Raw genomic sequence first — 16,124 nt, 5'->3', positions numbered from 1 at the left:
ATATATATTTTTTTAGTTCTCCAGATCATTTCTTTCTATTTTTTAGTAGAGACGGGGTCTCGCTCTTGCTCAGGCTGGTCTCTAACTCCTGACCTTGAGCTATCCACCTGCCTCAGCCTCCCAGAGAGCTAGGATTACAGGCGTGAGCCACCGCGCCCGGCCAGTCTCACTTTTTTGACAGTCACATTTCAAAGTGGTACATATATCACATGTTCAGACTTTTATTGGATGTACACACATCCTGAAAACATATTTTATGTTTTTCCCCTTCTCTACATCTACACATTATTGTTCCTCTCCTATGTTATTTGCAGCTATAAAATATATCTTCACTTAATTTCAAATCTGTGAGCTTGTGTTCCCAAGCGAGATAAAGGCTGAATTAAAAAGCTCATTTTGTGGTTGCCTGTAGGGGGCACTTCCTTTTCACTAATTTGGGGTCATGGTATGTCATCCCCAAGCTAACCCCTATCTTCCTTCATAGATTTCTCTGTTTTCTACTCTTCTGAGACTAAGAACTTCCCTGCCAAAATCACATTCTTAGCAACAAGTATAATTTGGCTGTTGGAAAGAAAAGAATAGAACACAGCACAAAGCAGATGGAGGGAAATGACAGCAGTCTGCAGGACAGACCAAAGAACACAGGCTCTCTTCCAGGTCCCGCCCCACCCCTGGAGGGGTCGGAGTCTTTACACTGCCAACTCCTTCAACTGGGCTGTCTTTATGTTTCCAGCAGCACTGGAGTCCCGCCTCACACCAATTCCCCTTAGCAGTATTTCTGTTCCCTTTACTTCCTCCTCTAGTTCCTTCTCAGCAGCCATAATTCCTCAGAGAAACAGGTTTTTACAAGTTCTCCATATTCTGGTCCATGACCTAAAGCCTCAGACACATGTTCATCCTGTGCTGAACTCACAGCAGCCAGGGGAATCACTGCAGAAAACGAAATCTCTGCTCTAGTAAGTAAAACTGTCTCCGTTTGGAGACCAGCACCCAACTCACTTGAAACTTGTCTTTGACAACTCAAACATAATAGATCTGGGAGGAAAAAATCACATTCGGCAGTCTGAAACTGACTGTTTTATACCATGTTCGAATAAGCCAAAAGATAAAATAGGACCAACTGATTCAGGTAGAGCAGTTTAAAACACTGTTTGCCATGAATGAGTGGTTTCTGAAGAGGATCTCAGGTCTTTGCTCATGGAAACTTGACATGCATCATTTTTCTACCTTGGTAGAAAGTCAGGAAGTGAGAAAGTACATTTTACGCAGTATTGTCACCAAAAAGTTGACACATATAATGAAAATAGGCAGTTGACTTAATGTCTGTGGGTTTTAATATTAAACTACGTGGAAAAATATACTACTAAATTGCATTAAAAATAATACAATTCTGTAAATTGCTCATGCTTCTTATCACTGTAGAAGAGCTACAGTTTGACCATAAGTGGGTGGTATGGGGACTACCCCACTGGGAAATCTGAAATTACTGGAGGACCGGATGTCTGGAGATGTGGGTCTCTGCAGCTCTGTTATCCACAGATATGTGACCTTCTTAGTACACGAGTTTGCTTTTCTCACACTCTGTTTCATCACCATCAAAGAGAATAATAATAACTGCCCTACCTAGCTCATATGGATATATGCGAAAGCAGTTTGTAAATTGTAAAGCACCAGTTTGTGTAAGAAAGTATTATAGCATTTCCAAGATATTCATCATCTGGAAATATGCTGCTCACTGTAAATGTAAGCAAGGTTTAAAAAGAAGCACAATATTCAAATCAACTGTTTCAGAATTAATATTTGTGCTATAAATGGAAATGTTTTAATTAAAAATATATTTATATGTTCCTTATTTTAAATTACTAGATGGCTACTGCTGAATAAGGAAACTTGCTTTGGTTTCTTACACTGGCTCTTGTGCATCCTGTGAGAGGCACAGGCACATGATAAAAACACTGCTGTCTCGAGATGTCCTGCCAGAAACCTATAGCTGACTCCTCCTGAGAATCAAATTTTAGATTCCCCATTATTGATCTGATAACCGTCTCCCCCCAAAATAGAAAATAAAATAAAAGGTATTCTGAGTTCAGTGTTATTTTGTTTTACTTTTTGGCACTATTTACTTTGTTGTTCTTTGAAGGTATATAAGCTTTCTAATTGAAATCACCAGTTGTTAATCGAATAAAAATGTTACCAGATAGTTTTTGAGTATTTCCATATAATAGGTGCTTTACCTGTGTTGCTTCATTCAGTCTTCATATCAATCTTATGGAGTTGGATGCATAATTACCCCATTCTACAGATGAGGCAGCTGAGGCCCAGTGAGGTTAAGTAGCTTAGCCAAGTCATATGGCGATCGATGGGTGAAACTGGGGCTCAAACCATGTCTTTAGGACTTCAACATGTCCTTTTCACCTGTAAGCTACAAAGCTTCCCTCACTTCAAGGGAAGTAGAAATTTTCTAATGTTAAACCTCCTAGAAATCTATGAATGATACTTTATTTTAAAATTTAGAAAATCAGGTGAATGTTTTATTTTTTTAAATAATCGCTTGGTAAATAAAAATTTCTTAGGTTTCAAGAAAAAATCTATGTATCCTATAATTTTGTACCAACCTGAAAAGACATGCTGGGCATGTCTCAGAAGCATTATCTTAAAAAAATGTAAACTTCAGTTATAATAAAAAGAATAAAAACCTTTTAGCTAAGTGTATCAATTACTGGCTTCGCATTTTTTCTTATGGGATAACTTCCAAGCTCTATGAAATTCCCGGAGAAGAGGTTACATTGGGCCACAGATAACAACAGATCATAGCAGGAGAATTTTTGATTTATATCATTTAATTGCTTTTAGTCTGCTCCAAAAATTGTATAAATGGTAATCTCAGCAGATAGAAAAATGTAAAGATTAGCACAGGGCAGGGGCCAGCAATCATCTTGAGCCTGAGTATGTGCCCTGGCAGAGAGAGGAAGGAAGAGAGAGATTCAGAAAGAAAAACGAGAATGAAACTGGCTAAGTTTTGTATGAACTTACTCGGGGGCCACTAAGGGATATATATGTCTGCCAAAGGTTATCAGGTCCAGGGTGAAGTCTAAGCCAAACATGCTGGGCTAACCACCAGCACTCTCACATTTGAAAGCTAGCTATTTTCAAAAGCTAACCAGTGAAAACATTTATATGTGTGTTTCTACAGCATATATAATATGTCATAATCTATAAAATCACACAAATAATAATCCAGTGCTAAATAGAGCCAGCATTTCTAGTGGACTAACAATACAGATAGGGAAACTGAAGCCCTAAAAGATCTTCTGCATTTAAAAGATTTGCCAAACACAAAATAAAAAGGGTTATGTCCCAAACCACTAAGAAGCTATACAGATCCAATTCCAACACAATTGCTATCAACATAGCATAAAGTTCTCTTTATACACATACAAAAAACCCCACTAAGCCCTGACCACAATTCTTATTTCTGACAATATTCACTGCTGCAAAATCTACAATGAGAAGATTTATAGCAGCTCTTGAAGTTTATGGTAATGAAATATGACCTATAAATCTCAAATTCTCAAAAAATAAAGTGTCTTGTCACGAGAGAAGCACGTTGAGCTTCTTTGAGACCTTACAGATCCTGAGACCCAGTCGTGAGTGGACTGTGCTTCTCCAAATTGCCCTCCATGCTGGGGAGGGACTAAGGGGTGAAGGAGGCAGGGGTTGCAGGAGAGAAGAACAAGAGGGGGTGCAGAGGCATGTCACCACTATGACCTATCTACGTGGTGAATGAGTTCTCTGCTTTTAAAGGTACAAGCAGCATTAAAAACATTAATTTTAGAAAGCCCACACTCTCAGCACCCCAAAAATTCACTCTATTTATTTTTCTACTTCCTTTTTGACCATATACATATTTCTTTCTTCTTTTGAATTGTAACTTATTTTCTTTTCCTATAACTCACCTGAATTTCTGGCTCAAGCCTCATTTCCACACAATAGGAGGAAATTTAGTTTAGGCACTTCTTGATAAATGCAGCCAAATTCAATGGTTTATCATTATTTCTTCTTGGTATTCAGGGTGAGGGTGCTACCCTTGCCTCCGCTCCTTCCACATCCCCATCCTTGGGCCAGATGCTAAGGGGCCCTGTGTCTTTGGAAAGGGGCTTCCAGATCTTAGTATTGCTTTCCTCAGCCTGTTCAGCCATCTGCTTAATGTAACTTGGGGACATAAGACTTCTCCTTTCAGACCCACCTCTCTGCCATTTCTCCTGTGTTCCTGCCACAGTCATGCGCTGCTGGACCATACCCTCCATGTTTCTCTGGGGTTCACCTGGAAGCAAGGCTCGGATCTTCATGGCTCTCATAGCCTCACATTTGAAGAGGAGTGGGATCTTTCTTATTTTCCCCGGAATTCTGCTTGAGGCCAAAGGACAGAGTCCCTGCACTGAGTCTTGCTCTTATTTCTCTACACTCCTGCCTCAGCTTAGAGAATCTCTCTCTAGTTCTCCAAATCTAATAAGTTGACATCTTTGTGCCTGGTTCCTTTGTGAGGGGGCCACATAAGGAGTAATGTCTGCTTCATATATCCAGGCACAGCATGGGGGATGTTAACACATTTAAGGGGAAAATGATTTAATATTTCGTAGTATCAGCCTATTATAGTTGTATTGTCTTATAATTGTAACTTTGCATTGGGGCCATTTTAACACAGTACCAGAAGCATTTTGCAACTGAGCCATCATAGAGGTCCTTCTTGGTGGTTGTAAAATGCTCACTCCTTTAAATGGCTATAACATAACTTAGTTAACCATCCTTCTACTATTGGACCTTTGTTTCCAATTTTTAGCTATTATACATAGCACTGCATAAGAGTTAGTGAAATTTGAAAGAAAAACTTATATTAACAAGAAGCTTGAAAATTCAATTTTATAAAATTGCTCTGAATTAATGTGGATGAAGCAACTGCCTGCGTGATGGTATTTACCTGTGGCATAGTGATTATTTATGATCTTAAAAGCAAGATCATAAATAATTTTGCACATTAGGGGCTCAGGTTCTTACCGTAAGCCGACTGCTATCATTTACACAGCCCCAGTGGTATGAGGCTGCGGTGTTTCAGAGGAGATTAGAATCCCCAGCAACTGGGACTGTTGTCTTCTCTGGGCTGGATCAAGAAGGCAGATTGGACACACTGTCCCATAGAATTTTCTCTTTATTGGCTTACATTCAACCACAACTTTATGGTTTGAAATTCCAGAGCCCTTTTTTCTACAGGAGTAAAAAATCTAAGGAGTTTCTGCTAGTTTGCTGAACACAGTTTAAAATTTTCATCATTCAGGAAATTTATGAACTACTGCATTGCAAAATAGCAAAGTCCTTGATATGGAACTGAAAGTCCTAAAAACAAGAATATATGAATATTCTTATTCCTACAAACTAAAATTTGCAAGAATGTTTTATAAGATTTTTATAGGACATTTCTCAATAGCCCACATACAAGATCTCCATTTTGTAGTCATTTTCGCTTCGAAAAAACACAGAGATAAATGGAACCATCTCTTACAAACAACATCACAAAGATTTGGTGTTCAAGACTAGCAATACCACTTCTAAGATTTTTCCAACAAACATAAAAAATGACTTATGTGAGTCAGCGTAAATATCAAAATAGTTAATTCAAAATAGCAAAAAAATTGGAAACAATTTAAATGCCTATCAATAGAGAACTGGTTTAAATATTAAGGTACAGATATATGGTAGAATCCTATATCCCTGTTGTTAAAAAATAAGTAAGTCTTTATGTTTTGATGTAGAAGGATTTCCAAGATACCCTGTTAAATGATAAAAATAATGTTCAGAAAAATGTTTATAGTGTCCTAACATTTGTGTAGGAGGAAAGAATATCTATATATGCTTATAAATTCATAGATTATTTCTTTAAGAACATTGAAGAAACTGCTAACAGGAGTTGCCCTCAGGGAGGGGAAACAGGGCCTGGGGACAAAAGAGCGAAAGAGAATTTTTTTCACCATATAATCTTCTAACTCTTAAATTTTTTACTGTAAGCATATGTTACCCATTAGAAAATAATTTATTTGGCAATTCCTCAAAATGCTAAACGTAAAATAACCATATGACCCAGTGATTCCATTCCTGAGTATATACCCAAAAGAACTGAAAACAGGGAGTCCAGCAGATACAATTCACTGATATTGATAGCATTATTATTATTATATTATAATGATTATTATATTATATTATATTAATAGTAATTATTATTATTATCATGATAGCCAAAAGGTGGAAACAACCCACGTGCCCATCAACAGATGAACGTGGTATATACACACCCTGTATTTCAGTCATAAAAAAGAGGGAATTCTGACACGTGGTCCACCATCAATGAACCTTAAGGATGTTATGCTGAGTGAAATAAGTCAGACACAAAAGCACAGGTATTGTATGAGTCCACTTAACATGCAAAATCTAGAATAGGTAAATTCATGGAGACAGAAAGTAGATTAGCAGTTACCAGGAGCTGTGGGGAAGGGAGATGGGGTAGTTATCACTTAATAGTTACTGAACTTTGGTTTGGAATGATAAAAAAGTTTTGGGAGTAGATATTATAGTTGTGATGATTGCACAACATTGTGAATGTAATGAATGCCACTGAACTGTACCCTTAAAAAATGGATGAAATGGCAAGTTTTATATTGTATATTTTACCACGATAAAAAATTCAAATAAAATGTAACTTAAAGAAAAAAGTCCTGTACAGCTTAACCTCTTCTCCACCACCGATTTTCCCAGAAACATTCTTGCAACCTGACCCCATACTCCCAAAACAAATAGTACCTAGTGCGTGGTGTATGCGAGGGTCCTCTATTGGGCACTGCTAAAAACAGAAAGCTATGTGGACAGATGGCCTGTGTTTCAAAGGAGATTATCACGTAGACTAGGCAGCAGACAGAGGTAAAGCAGAAAGAGTGCCAAATGCACATTCTGGCCGTGAGCTATGAGTGCAGAGGTGGGAGTAAACCAAGCCTGACTGGAAGATCCAGGATGGCTTGACACAGGAAGTACCTTGAAGGTGACCTGGAAGACGCAGGATTCATTCGAGGCTCAGAGAGCTGGTGAGCCAACTTGCATTGGTCTGGAGGTGAACCTCGGAACAAAGGGCAGTGGTAGTCTCCTGTCGCTGATGTGTGCGGAGGTGAGGCTCACTCTGTAAGATGACTCTGGAAAGGGAGTAGAGGCCAAATGCTGTCAATTTTGAAGTGTCCGGGCTTTTAAATCCTGGGTATGGGGAAATAGCTTCAGTATTCTTTCTGTTCTTTTCCACTATCTTATTTACCATTTAGAGATGTAAGCCTTTTACCCTTATCAAGCAGCAACCTTTAACAGTTTACATGTTTTTAATGTTTTCTTTCCAATTCAAGCTATGTTTGCCATCTAGTGATTAATCCCCGTCATTACAACGACCTACTTAAAATTCCTTGTTTCTTAGCACTGCAGCCAAGCTCATAGTCCTCCGACTTTCCATTCCTTTGGCAGGCGCTTCTGCCCTGAACTTCATTTTCCACATGCTGTTGTATGTACATTGACATTCAGAGACATCAGTCATAAAAATATGATCCCTCCAAGAGTAGTAATAATATTCACATGAAAAAAATTTAGCTGTTTGGGAGAAAACGAGCTTTAAAAACTAAGTATTATGAAAAGTTTAAGTAGGCTCAGACTTAAAAATGAACTAGTAGCAACACCTTCGTGTGAGTACACCTCTCAGATACACCGGCAAGATGCGCTAACCACAGTGGATAGCACATTCATTTCCAGGCTTTTTCTTCTTCCTGTATAACTTATAAATGGAGACAAAGACTTTAATGTTTCTGACTCCGAATAACTGGCACCTATTTGAACATAATTCTTCAAATTTCTGAATGCAGGTCAAAGTGGGGAGCTATACTGTCTTCTCCTGTTGTTATATCATTAGGTAGAATTCCATTTCCTTCCAAGATTGTCATTAATCGGTTGGGAGAGTGGGCCGTGAAATACTGTGCTATATGTGCAAGGGATTTAAAAATAAACATTAGTCATTCAGGATTCTTAAAGAGCCAACGGTAGTATTTTACAGCTGAAACCTCAGTTTCTAAATACATAATAATAACTTCTGTATTGGAAAATATACTGGATTCAGTATGTCCTTTTGCCTATGAGATCTAGGCCGTGGGAACTCATTTACTCAACAATTACTAACTGAATGCACACTGTTTGCCAGACCGATTTTGGTACCGTGGATATAACTTGTTACACATATAACTATTATGATACCGTCTTTTTAAAAAACTTTGTTATAATCTCCCTCTCCTTTCCATGAGATCCAAGTAAGGCTTTCTTACACTGAGTTTTGTCCCACAAAGGATTCTGTCCTAGAAAGTTAATGGGTAAAGTTCCTACTTTACTGTCAAGTTCAGCTTATTGTTCAGGCTATGAATTAATAGCCTGGATAACAGCTCTGGCCTCCAATCCAACAGCTCCCTCCCCCTGCCCCAAGCCCTGAAATGTGATAGAATGTATTGCAGGAAGCCATTCGCTCAATCTCTAAAACCGTGTGAACTGCTTGGCTGTCATTTTAAACTAATGCTTTATCTTTTTTTGCTGAGTTTCTCTGCATCTGAATTTTTTAGGGAAAACCAGAAATATCGTGTATATATTGTGATACCACTTCTGCCAGGGTTTGAAGGGGACATTTCAACCGGTGGAGGAAATGCTCTACAGGCAATAATGCACTTCAACTACAGGTACCAAAATTCTAAATTGTCTGTTCTGAGCTTTCAATCAGTCATCCATATAAGCAGGTGACGGGAACGGCTATGTTTCTTCACATCCGTTCACTGGAGTGTTGAACAAATGAACACCTTTTATTTTACTCTCAAATCTTATCCTGTTTCCTAGTTGATAAAATTCAAATAAAGCCTAAAATTATAAAATGGTGGGCCTAGTACACATGGTAAATACAAAATATAAAAGAACTAAAATAGTAGTCTGTCTTTATGTTCATTGTCTATGTGTATATATTTAATATAATGTTGATTTTAAATTATCTTTAAGCGGTTAAATAGTTACTGAGCTTTACAAATTCTTTGCACTAAGTAGAGAAAAGAAAAAAATTAAACGCCTAAAATGGTATGATTTGCACCTGTTTGGTTAGGATGGTTTAGACAGCAAGTCTCCAACAAGGTTGGTAATGATAGCCTCTGTCAGCAAATGAACCATGAAGAGTCTTTCCTGTCTCTTGGCATTTTCATTCTGTCTTCACTACCACATCTTTCTTAAGATTTTAGAGAAAATTCTGTGCTTGATATTTTAAGAAGCCGAGTTCTCATATTCAATACAAAAAAGCACACTGGGGTTCCCCTGAGGCTTTAGATGTGGCCAGTGGAGCACTGTGAAGAGGGTTGGGAGGTCCCGGCAGGGCAGCGGGGGTAGAGTAGCAGCGTGGAAAGGCACAGAAAGGCACTGGACGGGGACCAGAAGCAAAGAGGTGAGTGGGCAAGGCCTGGGCATGAATCCAGCCCCCAGTTAGAAGCTCTGGTTCCTGAGATACAAGAGAGCCCAATTCAGTGACATGCTTTCAGTAAGGCAGAGCAAAGACTAGAAGCTGGATGTTTCCTTTAATATCTCTTGTTTTTCTGAATGACTTATAGTTTCTCACCTTTCTAATCACATCCTTTTGAAAGGTGGGAGAGGAAAAATGAGACCTTACAAAAAACACTCGGTGTGCAAAGCAGATAAGCATTCAGGGCCTTGGTCAAATTGGGGGTGACAGCTTAGATGCCCTCCTGCTTGGGACCCCTTGCCAAAAATAGCCCCTGCAGAATCTGTGTACAGTTTGAGTGCATCATTGTGGTGGAATTTTTTATTTTAATCCTCTTATTTCTCACCAACTTTTCAAGTTTATACATCTATCTGCCAGGGTTTCAAGTAAAGTGGTTTTTTTTGTTGTTGTTTCCTCTAGAATAATTTTGCCTAGTTATGGTATGAGAGAACTTTAACTGTGCTTTGGTCAAAGATTTGCCCAATTCTAATGTTATCTGATTTATAACATGACAAACAAAGCTTTCCAAATATTTAAGGCACTGACATGATGTTTAATTGAATTATATCCACTTCATTTGCCATTCTAATATTAATTTTGGAATATTGTCAATTGTAATTATTTTCTGTGACTATTTTCTTGAGTTTGAACCAACTGAATGAAATAACATATTTGGCTTTTGTTCAGCAACCAAAACTATAACCTTTTATTATGTAAAAACATCTCTATTTGCTGGCATCATCTTTAATAATATCAGCATTTCCCAGGCATAACTGTATTTTGATTACTTTTATAGAACAAGCAGATAGAATATAGAATTTTTGGTTTTGTCCGTCTTTATAATTCATTAACTATTATCAAAGTCTTAAGAAACAAAATCATTAGTAGAGTGAGCTCAGGCTGTATTTTTCACTTTTAAGGGGTTTTGCTGACTTTACAGAGAGAGCCCATTATAATAGTTTAATTCCTAAATTATTCTGCTAAGTGTTTGCCCTTTTTAACTCTGAAAGCAGTGTGATTCTGAAAGTATTCTTATCTACTGACACATTCTAAATTTATCTTTGCTGTCACCAAATTTTGTAAGAGGGAAAGTTCATTCATAGCCTATCTTTTTTTCTAACAGCTTCTCTTTCTGAAATCTAACATTGATTTTATAACTTTTCCGTTTACCCATCTCAAAACAACTATCTTCTCCCATCAGTAACATTACAAAAGTGATATTCATATAATTTTTTTAGCTTTTAAAAATATATTTAACAGCTTCTCATAGAAGTACTTGTTCTGTTTTTACTTGTCTCAGGATTAAACTTACAGAGATAATTATTTCTTTCCATATTTTCAGAACCATGTGCAGAGGAGAAAATTCCATCCTTGGACAGTTAAAAGCAGAGCGTAAGTAACTGCTTTTTTTCCCTCGCATGGTTGTTTTTCAGTATGAAAGTGAGGTATCCGTAATCATTAATGTTTCCAGCGTGATTATAGAATTCTGCTTATAAAAGATACCCCACAAAATAATCAACTGAGATAAAGTATTTATTCTCATTAAGTTGCCCAAACTAATGTTCAAATGAAGACACCAAGACGTGAGATGCATACATAGGTCATAAAAAAATTAGTGTCTTCGTAACTTTTATTTTTTATTATTTATTTATAATAATTCTGTTGTTGATAACTGAGATTTGTAAGGCATTTAACAGAGACCCTGCATGTGTATTCTCCGCTGATCCTGTACCATAGTCCTGGAGAGTAGGCAGGACAGGTGTCATCCCTGCTTTAAAGACGAGGAAAGAAATGCTTTGTGGTCACAGGTATTTATGTGGCTTCCTATATATGCAGAAATTCCAGAGTTCTTACAACACTTTTTTATATTTAGGGAAGAAAGTCTATCATACAGCTATTTTGCTGCCACTCACATTTGACAAACCTTTAAGAGTTTTGGACTAGAAGTAGAGAAGAAAAAACAACAGAAATACATTTCACTTCATAGTTCATACTTTTTGAATGGAAATTTCTCAGGTATTTTCTTAACTGATCCTCCTACCTAAGTCTTGGCTACAATATATTGTAACTACGGGTTTACTTATCTATAGCTCCCTGAGTTAACTGAGTTCAGCAAATAGTAGGTGCTCAATAATGGTCTATAATTCTGTGTAGTAGGTACAAATGAAGCTAGAGTCAGAACCAAAGTTGTATGGCTTCTAGTTCAAGTTGGATCCAGATTATGAAAACTTAGGCAGCTACACTAAAAAGACTAGATTTTATCTAGAAGACAAGAGGAGGCTGGTGGAAGCCTCTGAGCCCCTGGAGTGAACTCTTCAAAGTGGTGTTTATATGAAGATTCGCTTATTCTCGGTAAGCAGGGTGGAGAGAGGCTGGTGGGCAGGCAAGAGATAACGGTACACTGGTAATGGAAAAGGAGGATCACGTGTGGATAACACTGTGAAGGAAGACTCTGAGGGGATGTGGGAGCAGGAGAGTAAGGGAAGTGTCAGATGATTCTAAGAGTTTCAACCCAAGTGACCAAGAGAATGGAGCTCCACAAGGAGTTCTGTAGAAGCCAGAAGGAGCCGTCATAGTCACGTGATGCCATGTGATATGCCTTCAGATATAATATAAACCTCAATTGAATTTTTTGAAGAAATATTTTGTTTTATACTGGTAACCCCCTAAATGGGGTACACTGGATAATGTATTGAAATTTGGGGAGAAAATATTAGACCTTCCAAGTATGTATATTTTTAACTTAAAAATAAGGAATTGGGTCATCAGCAGGAATGGCAGTGTAAGGATCTCCAAAAATACACCCTTCCATAAAAGCAATAAAAACATTGGCAAAAATTGTCAAAATCAACATTTTCAGTTTTCAATTTTCAGTTGATTCTGGAAATTAACCAAAGATTTGTAACAATCCAAGGAGTTAATTCAAGGGCAGGGGGGTGGGGGGAGGGGGAAGGAGGAAGAAGGGGACGGGTACATGCATACACAAAGAGTGCAATGCTCACCACCCGAAGGATGGACATATTTGAAACTCAGACTTAGGGGGGAAGGAGGGCAAGGGCAACATACGTAACCTAAACGTCTGTACCCCCATAATATGCTGGAAAAAATAATAATAAATAAATAAAAGAAAGAAAAAGAAAAAGAAAAGCAACTGAATCTTGGTAAGAACAGCGGGCTTTGTGGCATTTTAACTTGCCATAGACCCACACTCCCTTCTCCTCAACTCCATAATAGTTTTAAAAAACAAGAAGTCCTCAGTCATGAGGAGGTGAAAATCAGCCACCCAGCAGCGCCTAGCAGCCATCGGAGAAAGCAGAATAGGCTGGAAGCTCCCATCCCCTGGCAATTCTTGGAGAATTTTCATTATTTGACCAGTCTGGCAATTCTCTTTAAACCACCATTCAAAGAACTAGTATTTATTTCACCTGACTCAGAACTTGCTTAGTATAAATAGTCTTTTACCTGGGTATTTATCAAAAACAATCAGCAACAATTATTTAACATCACATCTGCCTGAGGCAGTGATAACAGTTGAGCAAACCAGAAGCTGACAAAAAAAAACTTAAAAGGAAAAGTTGGGGCAAGAGAATCATAGGGGGCATTAGAAAGCTCCAACATATTCCTGGGAATGTAAAAGGCTATGGGTAAGGGTAGGACTATGTGTATGCCCAGGGCTATGCACACGCTCAAGAAAAACTTGAGAAGGCCCTAAACTCATACCTCTGGCTGACGCTGAAGCATTGTGCAAGCAGAAAGTGAAGCCTAAGGCAGAATTATAAACTGCACGCCTGAGCATTTTTAGGGCAGGCCCCCTAAACACAGAGGCACTCAGTAAAAGTGTGAGAGACTCATTTGTTCCAGGCATTGAAGAAATCATATAAAGTAGGTCTCTGGCCACAATGGAATGAAATTATAACAGACGGAAATTTTGGAAATTTACAAATAGGTGAAAATTAAACAACACACTTCTAAATAATCATAGAATCAAAGAAAATATTTCAAAGGACAGTAGAAAATATTTTGAGATGGATGAAAACGAAAACATATCAAAACTTATGAGAGAGCTATAGCAATGCTTAGAAGGAAATTTATAGCTATAAACATTTATATTAAAAAAGAAGAAAGGTCTCAAATCAATAACTTAACCTTAAATCTGAAGAAACTAGAAGAAGAAGAGCGAACTAAACCCAAAGCAAGCAGAATGAAAGAAATAATGTAGATCGAAGTGGAAAGAAATGAGATGATAGAAAAACAACAGGGAAAATCAGAGGAACCAAAAGATGGATCTTTGAAAAGATCAACCAAATTAACAAACCTTTAGCTAGGCTGACTAAGTAAAAAATAGAGAAGATCCAGGTGACCAAAATCATGAAATAATAGGAAACATTACTACTGGCCTACAGAAATAAAAAGGAGTATAAAAGAATACTATCAATTATTGTATGCCAACAAATTAGTTAACCTAGATAGATGGGCAAAGTCCTATAAAGACACCTGTTGGTCAGAGTTCTCCAGAGAAACAGAATCAGTAGGATATGTATAAGAAGAGATATTAATATATCATGAGGAATTGGCTCACATGATTTTGGAAGCTGAGAAGTCCCACAGTCTGCAAGCCAGAAATCCAGGAAAGCTGGTGGTATAATTTCAGTCCAAGTCTGAAGGCCTGAGAATTTGGGGAGCCAATGGTGTCAATCCCAGTAAAAGGGCCGTAGAAGACCAATGTTCCAGCTCAAGCAGGAACACAGGAAGCAAAAAAGGTGAATTCCTCCTTCATCTACGTTTTGTTCTTTTCAGGCCCTTAATGGATTGGATAATGCCTACCCACATTAGGGAGGGCCTTCTACTTAGAGTTGACTGAATCAAATGCTAATCTCATCCAGAAACTTCTTCACAGACACACTCAGGAATGTTTAATCTGGGCACTCCTCGGCCCACTCAAATTGCTAGGTACAATTAACCATCACAGACACAAACTACCCAAACTTCCAAAACTGATTCCAGAAAAAAATCAAAACTCTGAATAAACCAATAACAAATAAAGAGATGAATTTAACAATCAACAGTCTTCTTACAAAGAAAAACTCAGACCCAGATGGCTATGCTGATTACTTCTACCATCCAACTCAGAATTAACTCCAATCCTTCATAAACTTTTCCAAAAAAAATAAAGGAGGGAGGATTACAATTATATGCCACATAATGATGTTTAAGTAAACAACAGACTACATATACAATGGTGGTTCCATAAGATTATAATGGAGCTAAAAAATTCCTATTACCTAATCTACAGAAGTGTACAGTAATGTTTTAGGCCTTCAAGTTCACTTGCTACTCACTCACTCGGAACAACTTCTAGTCCTACAAGCTCCATTCATGGGAAGTGCCTGTGCAGGTGCACCATTTTTTTTATCTTATATATCATATTTTTACTGTACCTTTTCTATATTCACATATGTTTAGATACACAGATACTTACCATTGTGTTACAATTGCCTGCAGTACTTCATACAGTAACATGCCGTATGAGTTTGTCGCCTAGGAGCAATAGGCTATAGCATATAGCCTAGGTGTGTGTAGTAGGCTATACCATCTAGGTTTGTGTAAGTATCTTTTATGGTGTTCGCACAACCATAAAATCGCCTAATGACACATTATATTCTTGTCAGTAAGCAGTGTATGACTTTTCAACTCATTCTGAGTCCAGAATTATCCTGATACTAAAACCAAAGTCATTATAAGAAAAGAAAGCCACAGACCAATATTCTTTATGAATATAGACACAAAATTCCTCAGTGAAATACTACAAAAATGAATCCAATGATATAAAAAGAATTATGCACCATGACCCAAATGAGACTTTATCTAGGAATGCATGATTGGTTTAACATCTGAAAATTAATCAATGTAATGCACCATGTTAATAGAATAAAGGACAAAAACCACACATGATCATCTCAGTAGGCACAGAAAAAGCATTTGACAAAATCCAAAACCTTTCATGATTGAAAAAAACATAAAAGGCATCTACAAATAACGCATGGCTAATACATCTTAATGATGAAACACTGAAAGTTTTCCCTCCTATGATCAGTGACAAGATGAGAATGTCGACTCTCAACATTGTACCAGAGGTTTTAGCTGAGACAATTGCACAAGAAAAATAAACTTTTAAAAAATGGGAGGAGGAAAGGGAGGAGTAAAACTATCTCTATTTATAATTGACATGATATTATAAATAGAAAATTCTAAGGAATTCACACACACACAATTAGAGATAATAAATCAGTCTAGCAATGTTGCAGAATAGAGGATCCATATACAAAAATCAGTTCATTTTTATACACTAGCAATGAATAAGCTAAAAATGAAATTAAGAAAACAGTTCAATTTACAATGGCATCAAAGAATAAAATACTTAGGAATAAATTTAACAAAAGTAGTATAAGATTAGTACATGGAAAATTACAAAATATCATTGAAAGAAATTAAGGCAAAGCTAAAGAAATGGAAGGATGTTCTGGGTAAGGGA

General features: G+C 37.4%; 1 protein-coding gene across 2 annotated transcripts in view; it reads left to right on the top strand.

The window, feature by feature from the left end:
• Positions 1-16,124, top strand: part of PLD1 (phospholipase D1, phosphatidylcholine-specific) — a 166,258-nt gene that overhangs the window by 123,898 nt on the left and 26,236 nt on the right. For both annotated transcript variants that reach the window (XM_012640228.1, XM_012640227.1), the window contains 2 exons: positions 8,682-8,795; positions 10,935-10,984. In XM_012640228.1, coding sequence (XP_012495682.1) covers positions 8,682-8,795; positions 10,935-10,984 — 164 coding nt within the window. The remainder of the gene's footprint in view (positions 1-8,681; positions 8,796-10,934; positions 10,985-16,124) is intronic.

Source organism: Propithecus coquereli, unplaced genomic scaffold (assembly GCF_000956105.1).
Source record: "Propithecus coquereli isolate 6110/MARCELLA unplaced genomic scaffold, Pcoq_1.0 Scaffold15, whole genome shotgun sequence".
NCBI classification, from domain to species: Eukaryota; Metazoa; Chordata; class Mammalia; order Primates; family Indriidae; genus Propithecus; species Propithecus coquereli.
This window is presented reverse-complemented; position numbering and strand designations above follow the sequence as displayed.